The sequence below is a fragment of the Spinacia oleracea genome, chromosome 1, assembly GCF_020520425.1.
Source record: "Spinacia oleracea cultivar Varoflay chromosome 1, BTI_SOV_V1, whole genome shotgun sequence".
Lineage (NCBI taxonomy): Eukaryota > Viridiplantae > Streptophyta > Magnoliopsida > Caryophyllales > Amaranthaceae > Spinacia > Spinacia oleracea.
The window spans coordinates 64,021,874-64,045,464 of NC_079487.1; the positions used below are offsets into that span (position 1 = coordinate 64,021,874).

At 34.6% G+C, this 23,591-nt stretch overlaps 2 protein-coding genes and 1 non-coding gene across 3 annotated transcripts; 1 reads left to right on the forward strand and 2 right to left on the reverse strand.

The window, feature by feature from the left end:
- Nucleotides 1-979: 979 nt before the first annotated feature.
- TRNAV-CAC (transfer RNA valine (anticodon CAC)) lies at nt 980-1,053 on the reverse strand. The gene has a single exon. It is a non-coding gene; the product is annotated as a tRNA-Val (tRNA).
- A 96-nt stretch (nt 1,054-1,149) lies between these two features.
- LOC110791979 (crossover junction endonuclease MUS81) lies at nt 1,150-14,065 on the forward strand. The gene is made up of 15 exons (XM_021996760.2): nt 1,150-1,425; nt 3,527-3,621; nt 3,741-3,819; nt 4,054-4,140; nt 4,336-4,461; nt 4,554-4,773; nt 8,515-8,722; nt 8,860-8,921; nt 9,166-9,308; nt 9,622-9,679; nt 10,040-10,198; nt 11,798-11,877; nt 12,855-13,095; nt 13,255-13,341; nt 13,576-14,065. The coding sequence occupies exons 1-15, from the start codon at nt 1,229-1,231 to the stop codon at nt 13,678-13,680; spliced, it is 1,947 nt and encodes a 648-aa protein (XP_021852452.1). The 5' UTR covers nt 1,150-1,228; the 3' UTR covers nt 13,681-14,065.
- LOC110791981 (probable inactive purple acid phosphatase 27) lies at nt 13,964-21,767 on the reverse strand. Its single transcript, XM_021996761.2, has 13 exons — nt 21,384-21,767; nt 20,600-20,687; nt 17,072-17,341; nt 16,847-16,955; nt 16,615-16,732; nt 16,383-16,515; nt 16,101-16,288; nt 15,816-16,002; nt 15,670-15,737; nt 15,470-15,563; nt 15,165-15,353; nt 14,545-14,625; nt 13,964-14,437 (listed from the first exon to the last, which is right to left on the reverse strand). The coding sequence occupies exons 1-13, from the start codon at nt 21,725-21,727 to the stop codon at nt 14,384-14,386; spliced, it is 1,923 nt and encodes a 640-aa protein (XP_021852453.1). The 5' UTR covers nt 21,728-21,767; the 3' UTR covers nt 13,964-14,383.
- Between the last annotated feature and the right edge of the window lie 1,824 nt (nt 21,768-23,591).

Below are 23,591 nucleotides of genomic sequence, written 5' to 3' on the forward strand. Positions count from 1 at the left end.
CGTGAACAGCTCGTGAACAAGCTCGGTCAAAGCTCGTTCAATAAATAAATAAACGAGCTTGAACAAAAATATTAAGCTCGTTTAATAAATGATACTAGCTCGAATAGCCTAGTGTTCGACTCGTTTAGGCTCGCAAACAACTCGTTCATGTTCGTTTCCAAGCTCGTTCGTGTTCGTTCATAAGCTCGTTTAAAAGCCCGTTCAAGCTCGTTTATATTAAATTTCTAAAAAATATATTTATATTAAATAGAATAAAATATTAACAAACAACATATTAAAGATACTATTCATATAATTATGCTAAAATTAAGGGTAAGAAATCAATTATATACTAATATACTACCGAAACTAGCTACCAAGAGTCATATATGTTTACCATTCTTATTTCTTTAATCAAGGATATACTTCAATCAAGGATATATCAAAATTCTTAAAGGTCAAAAGACTCAAACCCCTAAAAAGTAGAAATACGGCTCTCTGCCTCTCTCACTCTCTGCCTCTCAATCATCCATATGTAGCAATTATTTTGTTAGATTTTGATTTTTAGAGTATTTTGATTTTAGGAGATTCTAATTAATAAAATAGTATTAGCAAGTATACGATATTAACTTTTTCTTTGGGTTTGGTTATTTTTTTATGTTTTATAATTTCTTAAAAAATAATATTTCATAATGTTAAGGCTCGTTTGTTAAAAGCTTGTTTATCAAGGCTCGTTTGTTAATAGCTCGGCTCGGCTCGGCTCGAGCTTGAACTTAAACAAGCTACTCGTGAGCTAAGCTCGAACAACGAAAAACTTAAATGAGCCAAGCTCGAACAGGGAAAATGAAAGCTCGGTTAAGCTCGGCTCGAGCTCGAGCTCGGAAATTTCTTATCAAGCCTAACTCGAACAACCAAATACTCGGCTCGGCTCGGCTCGGCTCGGCTCGTTGACATCCCTAACTTTTTCCTCCCTTTTGGTCCAAAAAAAAGAACGAAAAAATGTCTGAGCCCGGGTTCGAACCGGGGACCTCTAGTGTGTGAGACTAGCGTGATAACCGACTACACCACCCAGACTTGGTTGTAAGAATAAATCATATTAATATATATAACAAAATATTAAACCTGAAAATGAGAGAAAGTAGCGGGTCTTTTCCCCAAATTAAACACAAAATTCCCAATCAAAATTCCAGAAAACCCCTAAAAATTAACATGTCTCCGTCACATTTCTGATCAAATTCCACATGCGAAAATGGTGAGCGAGCAGAGAGCAGTGTGTCCAGAGAACGACGATTTGGTAGAATACATGCGAAAATGGTGGACAGAAAAGAAGGCGGAGGATAAACCAACTTTTACTCACAACACTGAGAAAACCGTTCTTAAAGCTTTCACTAATATCTGTAAACACAAAACTCCCATTACTACTCTCAAGGAATTCAAAGAAATCAAGTGAGTTTAACACTTCTTTTTCACCCTCAATTCCGTCTCCTTTATTCTTGTTATAATGGTTTTTGTACTGTTGTGGATGACTGGAAGCCGAGTTTGGAGAGTGGTCCACTAACTTAGTTGGTTAAAGTATTCGGGGGCGTTACTTAAAATGTAGGATGGAGTTGTTGGTGAATTTGGAGGTGGGTGAACTGGTGAAGTTTAATTTGGTGAATGGTTTTTAGTTTGGGTGCAGGGTGAAATTTACCTGTTTGATTTCATGAATGGATGTAGTAAGGGTGTATTTCGGAAGTGGGTGATGTTTAATTTCATAAATTGTTTTAGTTAGGGTTTAATTTTGTAAATTGTTTTGGTTAGGGTGATGTTTATTCAGTTATGTTCTTGTGAAAGTTGAACAATGAGGGTAGTGTCTCCTGCCATTTGGTGACTTCGGGATTTAAAGTAATTTCTGAAAAATGTTGGAATTGCTTACATGTGAATAGCAAATTATTAATGTATTCGTTCCCTAAATATTGCACCATGTAGAATTTTACGTTTTCCAATGCATGACTTTGACACTTAATATTTTGAATTATAAGTAAAAAGTTATAAAAAATTGATTTTTAGAAAGTATATGTTGATACGAATCTCACAAGGTATCACATGGCTACATTTTTTCTTACGTGTAAACCACAAAAGATGGAAAAACATAAAAGTAATAATAGTGTGAATAGTGTAAAATCAATGTGGTATGGTATTTGGGAAATGGAGGAAGTATATATTTTTCTGATTCGGATATGATTTTTGAGGGAAAAGTACATCTCCAAGTGTTAGACTCATCTACTTTTTGTTGATATTTTCCGTGATCTTCTTCTTTATTTAAGTATCCAAGTGTCCCTATATGTGTTGGAGACTTGGGGCATGGAGCATTTAACAAGGTGATGAAGAGAAGTTTGTCTAAGTTAGGCTGAAAACTGTAAACTATATGAGTGATTAGGGTTAGAGATTCAATATTCGGACAAAATGACGTCAAAGGCTAGACACTTCTTATTGAGGATCTTAGTGTCAAAGGAAGGTATATTTTCCCACGTAGTTTGTCTGTTAAACTAATGGTTTCAAGTTGTTTTGAGGGATTTTATTTTACTTCCAAGTCCCAACACTGATTGAGGGTTGTTAGTGCAATTGTTCTGATGGTTAATCTTTATTATGTAAGAAGATTTATGATCAAGGTGTTGATTCGGGTGGGTTCATTTGCTAAAGGGAATATTCTATTGCTTATAATAATTGTGTCATCACTTCCATTGGTTGTTGTTGCCTTGGTTTTTCCGTAAAGAATTGAGGAAAATTCCTTTGTAGGTACTGATGTGAGAGCATCCCTTCCAATTTCCGTGTTAACGAGGTTAAAATTTCCCAATTAATCTTTTGGTGGAAATTTAGATTTCATTGGCTTGATTTTAGTTGATTATTATCTATAATTTAGATTGTTTTAATAAGCTTTTGCATCCTTGGAAAAGCTATTGGCACAAGTACACATGTACATGTGTAGGCATCATGTACATGTGCATAGTCATGCTGAGAATGTTATTTGTTTATGTCATGCTATATTCTTGGCTTTCAATTTTGCCTTTTAAGATTTATATGTCTTAACTAGGTTTTATAAGGTTTAAGGGGTGCTTCTCTGCATTATGTATCTAGGAGAATATTGTGAAAGCTTTAGATGAATTAGTGAGAATTGAGCCTTAGGCCTTTGAAGTTGTCTCTTAAGATTTTTGTTTTTTTATACTTTGATGAAATATTCAATTTTTCTCTTTTTCCGTTCACTTATCGTTTCGTATGCTAAATTATTGAGGTTGCTTTTGGATTGAGATTGCTTGGTGCTTAAATCCTAATACAAGTCTGTATTCCTTAGTTTTTCTCCGCTTTACTTTGTGATAAGAAGATATATTACCTTAAACTTTATCATACTTCAATTGATGATTATTGACCGTAACATGAAATTCTTCACTTGCAACAATTTGGAACCCAAGAGAAGTTATTAGTTACCCTTGTGAAAAGCGGGAAAAATACTTTGTTTGTTTTTATCCCTCTTATACTTTTGTGGTAATTTGTTTAAAACTTTGGCTAGGGGTATTGGGAAATGGTTCGTGACTGAGATGCGAGAATTTTTCAGCAGCAATTCTGGTGCTTCTGAATCTCAAGATGATGATTTGGCAAAAGGAGGTATTCTGTGTCTTTGTTATATTTTCTTTAGGAGTTAAAGAATGGAGCAAGTTATATTCATAAGTTCCTAACTATATACAGAGTACAATATTTACGTCTAATAAGACTGGTTGATGCAGGTAAGAAGGCTAGAGGCTCCAGGAGATATCTGCCAAAGAAAAATTCTGTTGCTTACGCATTATTGATTTCTTTACATAGGTATGGTCAAAATTTCGAGACTTTAATATTGCTGATGGAAACTTTCAGTTTTAAAAGATTGATTTAAAGTTTTGCAAGTCATGTAATTATATTCAAATTGTTATTGGGAAGGATTTTCAGTTTCTTCTTAAGATTTGTCTGGTTTTCCTTTTACACTATAGAGGACCGTGAAATCCATTGATCTTTTCATAATCTAATCCTACAAGATTTATTTCACATGTTTTCCCTCACCAGGGCAACTGCTAATGGGAAGGAATTTATGCATAAGCAAGAGCTAATTGATACAGCTGAAGCAAGTGGTCTCTCGCGAGTGCCAATAGCGTATGACGATCTGATTAACTTATTTCTGTTTTCCGTGTACTCTAAACTAAAGATATCCTTTATTTTGATATGCTTTGCTGAAACATGATGCGTTTTTACAGTTTAACCCATATGTCTGGAATTTGCTTATCTTGTATTTGAATTTATTTAAAAGGAAAGAGATTTAGTCTTATGGTTCCTTTGTTATGTACTTAGGCCAGAATTGGGCAGAGGTAAACAGAAGCAATTTGGTAGTTCCCCTAGGGATTGGTATAGCGGATGGAGTGCAATGTCGACATTGATTGACAAAGGTCTTGTTTATAAGACAAGTAATCCTGCAAAGTATGGCAATAAGATAAGCAACTTTATTAAGTATATTTTGTATGCTAAGAGCTGGTGGCTGTACATGCTTATATATTGTTTTTATTTTACAGATATATGCTATCTGATGGTGGTCGTGAAGTAGCACTAGAATGCTTATCCCGGTCTGGTATGCTCGATACTACTGCAAATGTTGTCAGCAGGGAAGAAGCTTCAGATTCAGATAACCAAAATGTGGAGAATTTGGAGTTTGTTGCTGCTGGTTCACCCACATCTCCTGATCTAAACAAGAAGGGCATGAACGATGATATTTCCGTGGAGTTTCTTGAGAGGGTACTTCTTATAAATCTCATTTAGATTCTACTTTTACTCAAAAGTTTTAAATTTTTATATGATTTCTATTATTGGGATGTCGTTGCTGCATTGCGTCCATCTAACAGATTGTTGTGGCCTTATGTGTCTACTTAGCCTTTGATCACTTTCACAAGTATATTCCACGATATTAGGATTCTTCAACTTTGTGTAAATAGTTGTTGACAAGGTGGTAGCTATAACTTATATGGTAGCATAATTTGCATTTTTCATTAGTGAACGTGGACTTGTGAAGTGAAATTGCAGTCAACTCAGTTGTGGCTCATTATATTCAGGATACATGTTAAATTGTAAGTATACTCAATATTTGATAGTGGTCATTTGTTAAATTGCATTTGGAGGCACCTAACTCCCTGCGTGCTGCATGTGATGCCCCTCGATTTGAAATTACCCACTATTTCCAATCACATCTACTTGCTCTCTACATAAAATCACCGACTATCTGCAATCCATCTATGTTTTCATACTACCAACAGGGCAACAGTATGGCTCACTTAAATCCTCTTAAAACATTGTGCTATCTCATATAATAAAATCTATTGTGGGGAGCAGGAGTACTAGACTACTAAAGTAAATTTAGATTGGTTGTTTTAAGGTGCATTCTTTCACCTGAAAATTTCTTATAAAACTGAACTTACTTTAGTTGTAAACTGAGTACCCCTTCTTTGTAAATATTGGCCTTTAAGAATTTACTTTGAACTAAATTCTTTAATGGCTAAAAGGTAAGGCCTTACAATACCTTAATATTATATTCGATGAAAATAAAAATAAAAAACATGAAAAGGGAACGACGTTATGAATGGAAAAACGACTCCAATTTCTTGTATATAACCCTTTTCCTCTTCTTTGGTTTCCAATTTGTTTGGGGACTATAACATCACACAGTGCATAGTGACACCCTAGTTATTGTTGGTTTGAACACCAACTCTGTTAAAGTTAGTGCTTCAAATTAGTAATTAACTAGTTACTTAATTTCTTTGATGTAATTCATTAAATTAACGTTATTTACTCACTAGTCATGTTAGTCAAATTTAGTTGTGGTAGTGGGCTAAATTAGTGGGGCACTATCACCCATTATTCCACCTAATTAGGTAGGGTTTTGCTTAGCATTGTTAGCTAGTTTGTAGCCTATTTAAAAGGCGATGATTCTCCTAGTTGAAGTGAATGAGAATGCAGTAATATTTCTTTCACATTTCCAACATTTATTTTGTTGTCTGCTTTCTCATCTCCTACAAACTCAGCATTTTGTGGAGAAAATTTCTATTGAAATTACCCAATCATTTAACTAAAGCATAGTCTATTTTTATTGCATGAATTACCTTTATACCATGATGTGATCCATACATGCTGGAGGGAGGCTTGCGATAATGACTTTGTGCCTTTGAGTGGGTAGTCTGTAATCTACATGCAATTCATTTGTTGTGTGAAGTTAAGTTTGCAACTTAAGCCAGGACATCTGGACATGGTCCTTTTAACTCACAAGTCACAATACTATTATATCCTTTTAGGCTTTAGTTGACCTTGCTTTGTTCCCAACATTTTTTTCGCGGCCTCTCCTTCTCTCTGAGGGGGGATTAGGGGGTTACCGAGCATGCTTTAACTGTGATCGCTTGGTTATAAAATGTTTAAATATCGATAATGTGTATATGCTCTTGTTTAATTGATTATAATTCCTTAAATACTTTGCGAACTTGCTAAGTTTTGTGGTCAAAGTTAAAAATCTTCTCCAAGGAATATCACACTTGCTTGTTTGAGTTTATGTCGTACGAGTTGTAACTTTGACATGGGCAGAAGACTTTGTTTACTGATTGTGTGATTGACCTGATTGTTGTAAATTGTAATATAAGATATTTTGTCTAATTTTCTTTATTTGACTAATAACGGTAGAAGTTCGGTTAATGTACACATACACCTATAAGTATAATGAATCTAAATGTGATATTAATTTTTTTCTTTATACTCTCTCCGTCCTCAATTTTTTGCCCATAAGCCATTTTCTACTTTGTTAATTGTACATAATAGCTTTAGAGAAAAAATTATGAAAAGAGGGGAGGGGACCACTATATTACTTAGCTGCCACAAAATAAAACAAAAGGGTAAAAAGAAAATGAAAATATTACTGAAGGGCAAAGACACGTGAAGATGGATCAGTAAGTAAATGTAAAATTAAAAAGTAAAAAAGAAAATGTAAAAATTGGCTGATGAAAGAGAGAGAAAGGAAATATCGAAGAAAAGAAGAGGAAGATACACCAATCAAAGAGGACAAAAACCTGGAAATGCTTCCCCAGAGTCGACCACCGAAAGATTTAACACCGACTTTGAACTGAACTCAATGAATATGATTGTAAGCAAGAGAGTAAAATTACTGCACCTGTTAAGAACTTATCTTTTTAAGATGAAAAAAATTGGAGCAGTGATATTATTTATTACACGTAATGATTATTACTGGGTACATAATTACATATTACATCTTTGTACGCCCAAGCTAGTCATCACTCATCAGTGATAGTCTAATTTTATTAATACTGCAAAACATCAACCACATTTAATCATCATAAGTTATTTATCATAGTTTGAGAATATATCAAGATAATGTGTAAAAGTTGGTTGTGCAAATTGTTTGATCAATTATTTCCTAGGGTTGGTTATCATTATCATAAATAATCAGTTTTCATTGGTGATTAGAAAAGTTACTTCGTACGTCACTGTCTATACTTCATCAGAATTTGGCTCAAAATTTATAGTTATCTGACTTATCTCCAGTAATTCACTAAAAAAACGTTAGTAAATTAAGTTTTTTTTACCACCAATGACCGCTCGCCGACATTCTCTATCATCACCGGCAAGTGGCCGACCACAATTGCAACCCAATTATAAATTAGAATTTTCTTTTAATTAGGGTTTCAATTTAGGGGTTGAAATGCAATTAATTAAGGGTTTTTGCTCGAATTTGCATCATAAAGAATGCAATTAATCAACTTTCTGGAATGCGCGTGGCAGAGGGATGCGCTATGGCCACCACCTGGAGCCTAGGCACGCCTTTTTAAAGCTTACGCTTGGCAAGTGAAAATATACTTAAAGGCTCATCAATTTCATCTGAGTGTGATAGCTTTGTAATTTATTCATTTACGTGTGAGTATTCCCTTAGAACTTTAATTCATTATTTGTTCAATGATTCTTAATTTTCTGTTAGATATATTCATACGCCAACGTCCTCTGATATGTCAGTGACTACCATTCTCTTGCAAAGGATAATTGTTATGTTTTTGTCTGTTGACTTGAATGTTAAAGATTCCCGGTTATAGCTTTGTTTTCTGTGAATATTGCTTGAATTTGATTATGTGCTCTTTGTACTAAGGATAATGATAATTCATGTTGAATTCTTGGATGTAATAGTAAACCATGATCAGATACTACCATTCTCTTTAAAAGGAGAATTTTCGTCTGTTGACTTGAATGTTGAAGATTCCCAGTTATAGCTTTGTTTTCCATGAACTTTTCTGAATTTGATTATGTGTTCTCTGTACTAAGGATTCTGATATTTCATGTTTGAAGTATTGGATGCAATTTTAAACCATGATACTTTACATCACCCCCCCCCCCCCCCCCCCCCCTTCTGACTAACCAAAAGAACGGCTGGTTGCTTTTTTGTTGCCAGTAATCAGATCCTCATGTCATTCTCCTATACTTTTCTATTTGTAGTTCACAACCCTGGGTTACACAAGAGAACAGGTTGTACATGCTCTGGCGGAAGTTTCTGTTTGTCCATCACCCCAAGAAATATCTACACTTTGGCCCCAAGTTCTTTGCCAACTGCGAGAAAATGAAGTTTATTGTTTTCACTCCAATCCCCAGGCAACAGTAAGAAGGAATTCGGGTGATGTATCTACTAGCAGCAGATATGTTGAAGGTAATGTGCCTTGATTGATCAAATTATATTGTGGTTTGGTCTTTGTATCATCAATCATTTTTGTGTCCGTGCTAATTCAGAAATCCAACTTCACGGTTATTTTTATTTTTGTTTTTCCTCTTTCTTTCTCATTGCAGGTGAACAAAATCTAACCCGTGGCATAAATCCAAATGGTCTTACTTCCTTCACATCAACTCCGGTAAGTATTCACTATTCAGCACTTTGTTTATTTTTTGGTTTTATTGGGTGGGTGGGATAGAGGGGGACAACATCTGGGGTGGACTTAATTTTAGGAGACATTCTCTTTTTGCTGCATTTGGTTCTTATTGGATACGAAAAAATCTAGTGCTTAGTAGTTAATATCTTGGAACCTACCAATATTGTGAATTTGGTTTTTTTGCTGCATTTGATTTTTATCACCTTCTAATTTGAGAATGCATTAGGATTATCATGGAAAAAAGGCTAGTCAATCTGTTCACCAGGCCAGTCAAGTTGTTCTTAGAGTGCCACCACTTGAAGATTTGCAGAAGTTTGAAGATGCATATAATGTTGTCTTGATTTTGGATGACCGAGAACACTTTATCAGGTGGGTTACTATCTCTTTCTTTTGGCTGTGACCTTAACTTTGAGCGTATGCAATATTCCTGTACAGTCTCAGCTTTATTCCATTTTCACCTTGGGGAGGTTTTGGTTCCTCTCTTCCTTTTGATTGTATGTTGTACTAATCGCAACGGATTTATCATGGCTTATGATCTATTGCTCATTAATATTATTATCCAAGTAAATTATCGGGCTCTATGTGGCTTATTCATGACTATTTGCTGTTCTTGATGTTTGTTTGTAAGAGGATCAATTTGTCACATGCTGCTTGTTAGTCTGATTTTCTTTACTGGTTTCAGGACAAAGTCGAGAATGCTCATAGAAAAGATTTGTGATGAATTTAAAATTCTTATAGAGGTAAATGTTTGCTGCTCTTTAATAGTATTTTGTCCAACTGTTCCATATTTGTGTCAATTTTCCATTTCTGGTGTTTTGAGAATTCAGGTGCTCCTGAATATTATCTTTGTTATTGTTTCACATTTCCAAATCACCATTACCCATTGTAACTTAGTGTAAAGTAAAGGTCAACATGTCAATTTTTACTAAAAAGTTGAAATGCATTTGGATAATATCTATTTTTAACTGGGCATGTCCTACAATATTTCAAATCAGTGGGCAATGGAGATAATTTTGGACATAAACATGTATAGATATGTAGTCTTTGCAAACAATAAAAGGCGCTGGTTCATTTAACTTGCTATTCCTGATTTCCCGCAGGTCAGACGTTTGCCAGTAGGAGATGCAATATGGATTGCACGTCATAAACAACTTTTCACTGAATATGTTCTTGATTTCATTGCTGAAAGGAAAAATGTTGATGACCTACGTGGTTCAATTAGAGATAACCGCTACAGGGATCAGAAGTTGAGACTTCAGGTATTCCGCCTAAAGAACCCTTTATGGTTCTCATATTTCTATGGCAGTTTGTAATTATGACAAGATTGACAACGCATATTTTGTTAGTATAATTTTTCCAGTCTCTCAATCATCATCGTCACTGGCGTTTGGTTCGCAACCTGGTATGGGGTTGGAATCAGGAATGATATCGAGGTGGTATGGGTTTGGAACTTGATTCTTAATTCCATATGTTTGGTTCAATTTCGGGATGAGTGTTTTTCCTTTTTTTTGATACCTGGAGTAAAGGTATGAATCATACCCACCTCCCCACCTCCCCACCTAGGTTTCTAAGCCCCATAACTTGGGGTTTGAGGTATGGGTTTAAAACTCTTAAAATTTCCATCCAAACACATGGTATGGGTTTAGACCATTCTAAGCCCATACCTCATACCTAGAACCTGCGAACCAAACACCCCCTAAACTCTTTCCTACTCCAATTTGTAGTGCTCTTTATAGAAACCAATGGTTTATTTTAGTTACTGGATGGTTTCTCAACTGGAAATGGCCATTCCTAAGTGCATTTTGGCTTTATTTGGAATATGGATGGTCTAATTTTTTTTGAATGTTGCTTTTTACATCATCTTCTCCAAGAGCGTGAACTGAATACAATCTACCGCTGAGTTGCGTATTATTCAGCTTTTTTCTTATGAGTTGAACAAAAGGAGGCAAAGTAACAATTTTGAGGAACTTATCATGGATGCTCTTGTCAAATATGGAGTAGTTATTTTTTTACTTTTATCTAGCAATACAACTTTATTTCAAAAACATTAATGCAAGAATATTTTTTAACAGCCAAATTTAACTTAGAGGCAGAATACTTTTTACAGGTCACATAAAATTATGTTGATTTTAATGCTTTTAGCAATATATGTTTATCCATCAAATATTTCAAAAATTTCGGTACAGTTTGTCTGAGAAACGTGATCCTTGATTTCATACCTAGATCTTTTTTCATGGATCTTAGAAAGAGATTCAGAAGCTGGGTTCATACTTCCAGTTGTCTTCCAAGCTGATTATAATGATGAGAACCATGATGTAGTCTATTTCAGTGAGTTTTGTTAGTTTGAGATCTCCACTGAATTATGATACATTAATTTATTCAATTGATGATAATTGATGGCCTGAATAATTTGGGGTCTGCGGTTTATTTTCTTCTTCTCCTATAAATTTTTCCATTGAATTTTTTTAAATATCATTCACCACAGTTTTAGGGACTTTGAGAATTTATAACTTATAAGAGAGCAATTCTTAAGAGGCGAGCTTTTGTTGGTATCATGTATTTTGCCTATAGGACTTATCTCTATCAGAAGCATTCTACCTCAGTCTAGTTGATTTTCTGGTGAACCTTTTGTTATCGAATATCGATCTCCATGGGAATCTTCTCTTTCTTGCGGTTTTGGAATTATTCATATTGATTCTGTTAAAGAAATCTGATTGACTATCCTGTCTAATGCTTATGTCATATAAAATAAAACTTCATTGTAGAATATATTTATTATAATTTATATGAATATGATCTTCAGTATTTGTGTTATTTGAATCTTGTTCTCATGCTTTTAAAACTCAACTTTCTTTCAGAGAACTGGAATCAAGAAGATTATGTATGTGGTTGAAGGTGATCCGAACGCTTGTGAAGGAGCTGATAGCATTAAAACAGCGTAAGATTTTATCGGCTTTGTTGCATTTGTCCATGGCTCCATGCTAAAATGGGCATCTATGCATTTAGCTTAATCGTCCTTCTCCCTATCTATAAGTTAGCAGCAGAATGCTACTACCTGGCACATGAGGCTCTGGCCATATAAGGGTTTGGCAAGGGTAAAATGCATTTAGCAATAACCTTCCTGATGTTTTTGGGAGGGGAAGGGCTGTGAGGCTGTCCCATTGGATCCCTTAAGAAACACTTTGGCTGTGTGACATTTTCATCGTGAATGAAAACTGGTGTTTAGCTTGGAGAGACAATTGACCTGGTTTGTCTAATTTAAAGCAGAATTGCCCATTTATGACTCTCATCTGACCCCCACTCTTTAACAAGAAGAAAAAAAATACTGGTCTCTGACTCTCTATGTAACGGAAACTTTTCTGGAGGAAATATGCGGCTGCTCACTGCCTGGTCAGGCACCAACCTGTTTGTTTCATTGCACCGAGTTTATTTTCACGGGCTTTACAAAGTATCTTGATTCTTGAATGTGATTTCGCCGGTTGTAGGAAGGGGGTAGTGTAGGTATTGTATAATTAGGTATGGAAAGCAAGAAATGAAGGGTTTTGGAACAGCCAAATTCCTTGTATAGAGAAGACTGTAAAGGATGTCACATACACTATACAAACCAAATTAACAGTAGAGATAGACCATGGATAGCTACTTTGTAAGTTATCCCAAAGATAAAATAAAATCAGAGTATCCTCTCTAATTTATTTATTTTGGGTAAAGAAGGCTTCGGTTTTTATATTATCAGGAATTTTACTGCACCATTGCACTGCAAATGTTACGTCGAGAGTGAAAAAAACGATATTTCATTTCATGAACTGTTTTACTCACTGGTCCCTGCAATCATATGGTCCGTCTATTTGCTTATCGTGTTTTATTTGTATATGAAATTTAGTCTAATTACTGTTTCCTATCTGTGGTCATTTTCAGTAGCTTTACTACCGAAATCGTGGAGGGATTTGATGTGCAAAGAACAAGTAGCCTGGGTGATACTATTCGCAGATATGCGTTTTTGAGTTTGGCAATTACTGATTATTGTAAACGGAATTCATCACCTGGTTTGGGATGCAAAACTGCGGGTGCCTGTCCTAAATATAATCAATTTATCAAAAAATGTGAAGATGCAGATAAGATGTCAGTTAGTGATGTTTTCGCCACCCAACTCATGCAGGTGGTTTGGCTATAGCGTAGAACTCCTTTTTTTTTTCCTTTTTAATTTAGATTTCTTTGAATTATATCATGAACTATAATTTCAGAAACATAGTTTGTAGGTACCATCAACTGAAACGCCCTTCAAACCATCTGGGGTTAATTGTGTATGGTTTTGCAGGTTCCTCAGGTTACTGAGGAGGTTGCTATGGCTGTCTTGGAATGTTATCCAACCCTCTGTTCTCTTGCTTATGCATATGCTGCTCTAGTGAGTACCTTTCCTTTACCGTTGGTTTCTAAATTTCTGTTGGTTTGTGATCCATATTCGATTATGCCGTGCATGATGTATTAAATTGTCAAAAAGTTGTGAGTAATGAAATGTAATATATTGTCTAAAAATGTGAAACCATGAAATAGTGATAGATGCATTTCTTAAATGGACATTAGTGATTAATGCAATACGCTTGCTGATGGATAACATAGCCTTTTTCTGTTCTGGAAGGATGCGGATACTCTTGCTCAGGAGGAGTTGCTGATGAAGAAAAGCGAGGGTTCTGTCAACGCATCTGCTAGTAAAAATATCTTCCGCTTTGTTTGGGCAGATTAGTTCGGACCTGCTTTTGATACAAGCTAAGATGTTTGCGTATCAATTGAAGCTCAATTTCAAGGAAAGGCTATCAAGTACATGGAATTTTGATATTTCTGGCCTCACAATCGCATAGGTATCAGGTATGGTGCATGGAAGCTTTGTTTATAGCGTGCTTGCTTGTACTTGGAATGCATTATTCTACATTTTGAACTTAGGAAATTGGAATGTGTATTTCTCGACCTGCAACTTAGCTGTGTGACATAAATATAAAACACAAAGTAATGAGCTAAACCATAGGCAGTTGGAGAAAATTCTAATAATGTAACTTTCAATCTCACGATTCTCAACTGTATACACTGAATTCATATACTATTTATCAAAAAAAGTACGGAAATTTTAGTAATGTGATCATCCTTATGCTATTACATGTACGGAGTATTCGTATATGATGTACGTTCTTCTCTTTTCATGGCAAAGTGCCATATATAATTTCTTCAAAACCCCAAGAATCATGTAAATGTAGTATTGAAGGATCTGTGCTTTGAAACACTGGAATTGTTTCGGATTGAAACAAGAAGCAGAAACTCTTGATTTACTGTACTTTCTGATTCGAAATGAAACAAGAAGTGAATTGTCCTTGCTTGATCGGCTCTACTTCAGTTAGTTCCTTATGATTCAAAATAAAACCAGAATCGGAAACATTGTCCTTTCTTGATCAACTCTACTTTATGATTCGAAATGAATCCTCAACTTGTCTTGTATTTGAGTTCACAAACTGCAAATTATGAAAGCAAGAAAAAAAGTTGTTCATAATGGCGATCTTTTTTATCCTTTGTTTTTAATGAATGTGCTATGACTTATAAGTAAAATTTCAAAACTAACCTCGAGTTTCAATTCTTTCCTTGTTACATGTATTCTTGCAAATCCAAACTTATTGATCCTTTGTAAACTCCAATCCGGCGCCTGCAACGAAAGAGTTTAAGATTTAAAAATTCCTTTCTTTAATTTGAATGAAGTAATTTATTATTTGTTGTTTTCCTCCATTTACTCTTTAAAAAAAAAAATAACAGTCTATTTTAATTTGAAGTATTGATTTTGTTGTTTTAGATAAATTTCATGAAAAATAAATAATGTAGACGAGATTCGATCCGAAATCAAAATTACCAACCTGTGATTTTAGAAACTAATGTTGTCGGCATCCACTTACGATATTATTTGCGGACTTTTTTTTCGGTCGTATTTATTTAAGAGATACACTTGCTATTTTTAGTAACTTATCAACTCCACCATCTAATTAAATAATCTATCTACGCCCTACCCCCACCTCCCACCCCCTAAAATGACATGGTCCCCACTTGTTTAGTTATTAAAATATTTACCCAACCCCACTTGTTTTATTACTTTATGTCATTCAATTCTTCTTCTTAATACCCGTGCCCAATCAAGTGTATTCCTTAAATAAATACGGAGGGAGTATTATGAAAGGATGACCAAGGCCTTACAAAATTTGAGAACTCATCCAAACTGAACCCTGCCATCCCAATAACAGCTTGAACTGGAGCTTTATATTTAGAGTTATCAAAAGTGTCGATTCCATTCTCATCTTTCAATGGCTTGCTCATGCATTTGCCTCGATAAATTGCACAAGTTCTCTCATAGTTGTGAACATGACCAAACAACACCAAATCAACCTTCCACATCAACATTCAAATACCACGTTTAGTCAGACTATTTTTGTATGAAACAGAAAGTATCAAATATTAGGGAAAATTGAAGTAACACAATAACAGGATGAAATTTTGTAAACCATGTTTTGAACTAGTAGTGGTTCAATATATTTCACAAATGATAGATCGACGCTGGGTAGAGCCGATTTAGCTGAACTGTACATTGGCCTGTGCCTGAAATAAAACCATAACTTTTATGTTAAAAATTTAAGTTATTAACTCTAGTAGTGTAGTAATTATAAAAGAGGATTTCGAAATCGTGGCTAAAAAATGGACATACCCAGTAAATACAAGCCAAGGAGTTCTTCTCCTGTCAACTGAAGCCATGTCTGATTTCATCCAGTTGTACTGTAAGTAGAAAGAAAGAAGGGTGATTTATGAAAAAGTTAAAGAAGTAACGAGGATTAATTAATGATAAAAAGAAACCTGTTCGGAACCTGGCCTCCAGTTATTCTCAGTTGAGATGACAGTGAAGTGAACAGGACCTTGTTCAATGGAATACCAAGGTTTATCCTTTAATGAGGTTGGCATTTGGAAGTAACTCTCATAAGGAACACCACATTCTCCACCTGAGTCTGGTGTTATGTATACTGATCCTGAATTAACATAATCCCTATTGTTTTCGCAAGAAGAAAAGTGAAACATTAATAACGATCGATGATAATTGATAATTGATAATTGATAATTGATAGTTGTTTTTGAAGAATGAACCTTTCATGGTTCCCAATGGCGGTCATGTAAGAAACTCGAGATGCCAAAGGTGTGATAAGGTGAAGAAAGTAGTCCCATTCAACTAAGAAACCTGTTGCATAACTGATGTCACCTATGTGAAATATGGAGTCCACTTTGCCTGTAGCAACTTCTTCTGCCATGGCAGCCACCACTGAGAGTGATCCTGGCTATTTGAATTAAGTATAGTTAAGGTTTTAGGTACAAATTGTGGTCTGTAAAAAAGGAATTGAAAATGGTATATTAATTAATACGGGTTGATACCTGGATATAATGCTCTAATGTGGAGTCTCGAGGAGCCTTTCCCATATCACCAAATGCTAAAAACTTGAGGTCATTTGCTCCTCCTGCAGGTGGTGTTCGAAATTGGATATTATCACTCCATCCGGCTGCACCACTGCATGATTATATTCAAACCCAACTTCTTAATTAACAACACAACTTAATTAAGGTAACCTTATGAACCAAATCAAAGATAGCAAGGAAGTTGTATTACCTTCCATATTTATAGGAGAAATTAGCTGAAGGTTGAAGGCCTGTTATAACGGCTGTATGTATGTAACCTGGATCATGCCATCCGAAATCCTCTGCTGGACTTTTCCCAGCAATGTCACCTACATAGTACATATACATGTGCACCAATCAATCAATCAATCAATCAATCAATCAATCAATCAATCATCTTGGATTATAAAACAAATTAAGCAGATATTTGTAATATTACGTACCACACATATCATCTTGTGTGAATGTTCCAACAGTTGATGTTACTGATTTTCCATTACCATACTCTACTTGTTGAGGTTCAATGCTTCCACTCACCCATGTTACTCTCATCTGCACTTTATCTAATTTAATTACGGAGTACGGAGTACGGAGTACGGAGTACTACACAATCTAATTAACTTTTAATTACATCGTAAATCTTAGCTCTGAATATAAAAATGTTATACCGAGGTAGCTGCTGAGTTAACGCTTGAGATATGTCCGTAGAGTGGCTTGTTAGGATTAGCAAAAGGTAAAGGTGTAGTTCCCTTCAATATGCAAGGCGCCTTAAAACCGTTGTCAAACAACACGAACTGGATGTCTGTTCGTATGTTAATCACATGAAATGTCAGTGAGGCACTGCAAGTTTCGACCATGCAATTACCATCAACCCCTCGCTTCTTGCATTCCTTGTTTTTGCAGGGTAAGAACTCTGGATCATTTTTCAGGTATGCAGCCTATAATTTTCGACCAAATTAACTATAATTACAAACAATGTAATAACTATTATTAGCAAAAAAAAAGTATCTTCTAAGAGCATCTTCAACGTTAAGCTAATTGCTAAATTAGCTTGTCATGTCACATTATATATCAAGCTACTTTCCTTTTTAGCTACTTGGTATCCCAATGGTTAGCTACTAGTTTGATATTAATGTAGTTATATTTGTCAATCAATATTTTAAATATAATTTTATTTAATATTATTTCATTGGCTAATTGTTTTAAGCAAATTAGCTTGTTTAAGCTAACAAGCTAATTAACATTTGTCACTCCCATGGCTATTTTTTTGTCTTCTAAATAAACAATTTCGTACAGCCACTCCTGATTTGTAATAATCTCTTCATTCATCGGCGTAGAACCACTTGTTTATTCAGTTAACAACTTTTTCAACTTGTACATTAATATCACTGTTTAAAAGTTATAAAACATATAACTCGGGCATCAAATGAACTAAAATATAGGATTATGTTCGGGTACATTAATAAAGTAATTCATAGATTCCAATAGTAATTGGTTGGTTTAATAATGAATAATTATGGATGAGGAACATGCACGTAAAATGTTATGGATATTTAAGTTTTGTGATATTTGATGGCAAAGTACTACGTAGTAGTGAAAGAAGGTATCACCACATTCAACAGTATAAAGATTAAACCAATTGAGGTTGGCATGAATGGTTAAGGGTCTCTTGCTCCTTAACCAAGGTCTCGGGTTCGAGTCTTTAGGAATGGAAAAAATCTCAACTGGGAGGGATGCTGCCCATCGAGGTACCCATGCAAACTCCCACGGGAGATTACCTCGCCGAAGGCGGTGGGAACTCCTCGTAGTAGAACCAAAAAAAACAGTATAAAGATTAAAGAAACTTGTTGTGGTACTACGAAGATAAGACACCTGATTGCTATGTGGACTAAAACTAAATTAAAATGTGTGAACATAAAGTAGTGGATTTAGAAAGGCCAAATTTATACGTTAACTTTCACAAAGCCAGCCAAACAAATGGACGTGTCTTTATCACTTTAAATTATTTATTTTGAAGAAATGGCATTATATATATTCTTTTTTAAGGCCATGTGTAGATCTGTCAAACGGGAAAAATTATTCTCGGGTTCGGATTAATTTGGGTCTGTTTTTGGTTCAGGTTTACAAATGCTTGTTTAAGATCCATAATTCTCGATTTCGGACCGATTTAACGGATTGAAAGTTTAAAACGCGTATTATATTTTCATTAATTTGTGTAATAAACATAACAAAATGGGGCAAGAATTAGCAAATTTTCAAACACAAGTTTATAGGCAGTCTTATTCAACCATAAAATGGTGTATTAATTCAAATCAAAATCATATTACACCCAACAATAATAACATAAACGTGTTTATTGTGCTTAAAATTTCTTATTATCTCATTTATTATTATAAATAAAACATTTTCAATGGGTCTAGTAAAAAATGAGTTCGGCCGTGTTTTGACCCATTACTTTTGGAATTGTTGGGGTTCAGATAAATTGGGTTACAAGTCACAAAATATTGTTCAAGACCCTAGTATTTTGGAAACGGTAAAATTTGAATCCATAATTATATAGGAAAAGTAATTAGGTGACTAAGCATTTATTATAAGCAAAATGAGTGTAACTATAACCAAGCTAGGTGCATTGAGCAACAAAACCTAACGCGGAAGCATATCATTCAGTACCACCAAGTCACCAACTATGGGTGTAAGGAGCGACATACTCCAGACTAGAGCTGTCAAAAACTGACCCGACCTGAAAACCCGACCTGAACCGACCGAACCCGTAACCGACCATGACCCGAAATTACGGTAAAATAGGTAACCCGAAACCCGACCTGTACCCGACCCGGAAAAACCGATAACCGATTTTAACCCGATGTTGTAACACCCGAACCCGAACCCGACACCCGACCCGAAAATGACCGATAACCGAACTGACCCGACCGAACAATGACCCGAACTCAATTCGATACCCGACCCGATGTCAACCCGAAACCGATTGTAACTCGATGAAACCTGCTATTGACCCGACTTGTGACAACCGTTACCCGATTTACCCGAGTTATCAATGACACGATCAAATATTAACTTCAACGATAAATCTATTTTAATTATTTATTGCTAGATACCGAAAAATTTAGCTCTAAAATAAGTTAAACAAATTTTTTTAGAATATAAAATAATTAAAATGTATAGGTTAATTATCAGACCCGAGTTTGACCAGTCCCTGAGAGTGACCCGACCTGAATTCTATTTGATTTGATTATTATCCGATCCAAACTAAGACCCGGACCCGAAAATAACTGTGTTGCAAACCGACTTAAACCCGACTCGATAAGACCCGAACCCGAAATTATCTGCTACAAACCGACTTAAACCCGACCCGATAAGACCCGAACCCAAAATCAAACCTGACCGAAATGTGACTCGACCCGAACCCGACCTGAACCCGGGATAAGAAAAAACCCGACATGACCCGACCTGAAATCGACCCGACCGAACCCGAACTCAACCCGGATGAAATATTAACCCGACACGACCCTACCTGATCATGACCCGAGACCCGGGATGACCCGACCCAAACCCGACCCGATGATCTGTTTTGACAGCTCTACTCCAGACTCCAGAGTAACGTGTTAAGAATTCAATCCTATGTCAATGCACCTTGATATCGACCATGGATATAAGCTTTAAAATTAATAATAAAGGAACCAAATCCAAGTGGTATCTAAAAAGAAAAGCAATTATATAAAAGTTTAGGCAGAATAAGGTTTTCCTAACATTATAAAAGTAGATACAGTACGTTGTTCCGTGGGGTTTCCAAGTATGTGGTTGTATATGATTTGGAGTATGTCGTTTTCCATCACCGCATGATATCATCTTAACTCTTAGATTACGTAACTCAAATATCAATTATTGAATTATTGTTATAACTTTATTTAAGTTTTATTCGCATAAATTAAATAGTTTTATACCAAAAATTGATCCATAAATGCCGGCCGCAAAGGTGACTACCATGCATCACATTCAATCATACATCATATTCATAATTCATACGAAGTAATTCATAATTCATAATTCATGTCCTCCTATAATTTCGTCAATGTGAATACAACCTTAATATTCAACACCATCCATATCAAAAATAAGTACATTTCATATATAAATAAAAAGCAATAAAACATAAAAAATAAAAATAAAAATGATACCTTAACAGGGTAATGGCAGAGAAGAGGAAGATCACTAAAATCCCCGGTTTCCTTGTACAATAAATCCTTAAGTGGGCAATACTTGACGCTGAAAATTAATCAACACATATTACAACAAATTATTAGGATCAATAGCCACGTAAACTCTACATTTTCGCAATTATATATTTATATGTACCTATCATATACTACATCCATTCCATTTTGTTTATAGTACTACGTACGGATAATAGATGGACCAATACCAAATGAGTTAATATTTGTATAAGTTTATATTAGAGTTTTCTGCCCAATTAGTAATTTGTATCGCCTTTATGACTAGCTTATTCGCGAAAATAAACAGTATAATTCATTTACTTAAAGCAATGATCAATAAATAAACAAGTAGTAACTAATATTGTAGTGGTAACATACAGACACCAATCATCTTATTTATAAAACTCAAACAAATTAAAATTGTAACTTAAATAACTCAATCCCCTCAAACATACTTAAACAAGTCAATTAATCTAAATGAATTTAATACCAACAACCAAAAACATTCTTGTATAACTAAGAAAAAAAACCTGGTTTTGTAAGATTACGGGGCATTGTCAGAATTTGAGGAACACAATTACAGCAGATTATACTACCCCTGTTGTTGAAATATGTGGTAAAAACTAAAAAGTATGAAATGATGGAAAATTCTCATTATTGTATACCATCTAAACATGATAACGTGGTATCTTATTATTAGTTTTCGAGAGCGTAACATATTTTTGAGAAATAGTAAGAAAATATATACCTAGAATGAGAAGGCGAAACCATGGCGACCCAATATTTTGGGGACGTTTTCAAAACGCCGGAAACGGTAACATTGATGTAAATTTCATCAGGGAGAGGTGAAACAGTATTGACAGTAATCTCAAGGTATGGATTAGGAAAAGGGCAATCGATCAATTGTCGTCTATTAAGCGTCCGAAAATGGGGTATTTCATTATTCTCAATTTGTGACGATCGGAAATGTATGTTCGGTGAATAAGATCTGGGAACTGCAACTGTGTTCGATAGGAGAAGAAAGATGGGGATGATGATGGATAAGATTAATGTGTGGAGTTTTGCAATCAGGACTGTATCAACAGAAGACATGGTTTTTTTTTCACTGATATTTCTCACTTATTAATAAAGATGGCATGTCTATTTATATTTATATACAAATACATAAGGTTTGATTCCGTTCTTATGTAGTTTGTGGGGCCATGTATTCATACTCCGTATTTTATTTCCTGTTTTTTTTATGTATTTCTCATTATTTAAATTGGAGATACACTTACCATTTCCGGCCGTATTTAAATAGAAGATACATTTTCTATTTTTAGTAACTTTTCAACCTCACTATTTAATTAAATAATATTCCAACTCCACTACCACATTGAACAGTTACAGAGTAATTTCTTAAATCCCCCACCCCACGTGTCCGGTTCCTCTAGAGTTTTAATAAAACTCACAAGGTAGCTAGAGTTGTATCTAAACCATACATTTTAAAATCAATGACTCATATTAGTGGGAAGGGAAAATCAGGGGGTTGATATTAATGAGAAAAAATATGGTAGATTTTGGAAAGATAATATATGAGCAATTGATTTGTCATTCACTGGTTGATATTACCATTTACCCAAACTCTATCTTGTAGAGTTATTTTAGAACTCTAAAGGATACAAAATCCCATCCCACACCCCTCCAAAATTTAATGGTCCCTACTTATTTTACTTGAATAAAATATTTACCTCAACCCCACTTGCTTTATTGTTTTATTTCATTCAATTATTCTTCCTTAATACACGTGCCCGGCCAAGTGTATCTCCTATTTAAATACGGAGGAAATACTTTATTCACGCTTTATACTTGAAATTCTAAATCGTTAGTGTCACGTTTGACTTTATACGGTGTTTGAAATTTAGTATCTTTAATTACAAGTAAATACATATTACAAAGTTTTGATATGTTTAAAATGAAGTACATGTATGTTAAAGGATCCATGTATCAAGATCACATTTGATAATGTTAATCTTCATTATGTGTGGATGGTTGATGGATCTGTAAAGGGAAATAAATCATAACTGATGAGCATCAATTAAGTTTAGATAAATTTAATCACATCTACTAGAACAAAATGTAAATAGCATAGAAATATAAAATAGAAGATAATGATTGACAAATCCATTCCATCCTACAAGATCCTTAAAGATGTCAAGATGGAGATCATGGTTTTAAGAAAGAGAGAGAAGTGATATGTGGATGAGGTATCCTTAAAGATTGAAATTTGCTATAGTTTAGTGGAAATATAAGTCCTTCCTTTGGTTTTTAATAGTTATAACATTTCTATTTTTGGTAACTTTACTACCTAATTTTACCAAAATACTTCCTATCACTTGTCTTCATTAACCTACACACTTGCACTACTCGTATCCTTCACTTTTTAAATTATTATTTTTAAAAGTGGGGGCATGCAAATAAGCAAATTCCCTTGAATCCACTTGTAATGGGAAAAATCAAGGTAAACAGTAAACATTACAATTGTTTCGAAACATAAAATGTATAGAAGTTTAGAACAAAAGGTTTTTTGTTCAAGTCTTATGTAAATCACCAATTGTCTGTTGGTTTAGTGGTGATTGAGGTTAAACTTGGTAAGTAGGACCGTGTATTCGATCTCCACAACAACAATTGAGAGGGAACTAGAACCTATCCACCCAAAACTCGCCCCGAATCCGAATTAGCCCTAAAGGTAAATCAGGTGGTAACACCAAATAAAACAAAAAGTTTTATATAAATCACATGTCCAAAAAAATATATAAATTGATGACATGAAAAGAGAAACATTGATTGACATATTTTTTTAATGCAAGTAACTTTTTTTTAGTATATATACAATAAAGGCAGATTTATAATAAAATTTCATGTCGTAGTATGTGTGACACTAGTACTTATAAAGTTCTAACACTAAAACTATTTC

Bases quoted from the DNA above. Each gene is read 5' to 3' on its own strand.
- LOC110791979 (XM_021996760.2), top strand. From the start codon at position 1,229: ATGGTGAGCGAGCAGAGAGCAGTGTGTCCAGAGAACGACGATTTGGTA. The intron at 10,199-11,797 runs GTATTCCGCCTA...ACTTTCTTTCAG, and splicing joins ATCAGAAGTTGAGACTTCAG to AGAACTGGAATCAAGAAGAT. The intron at 13,342-13,575 runs GTGAGTACCTTT...CTGTTCTGGAAG, and splicing joins CTTATGCATATGCTGCTCTA to GATGCGGATACTCTTGCTCA.
- LOC110791981 (XM_021996761.2), bottom strand. From the start codon at position 21,727: ATGTCTTCTGTTGATACAGTCCTGATTGCAAAACTCCACACATTAATC. The intron at 16,516-16,614 runs GTAATACAACTT...ATAATCATGCAG, and splicing joins TTCTCCTATAAATATGGAAG to TGGTGCAGCCGGATGGAGTG. The intron at 15,354-15,469 runs GTTTACAAAATT...TTGATGTGGAAG, and splicing joins CACTACTAGTTCAAAACATG to GTTGATTTGGTGTTGTTTGG.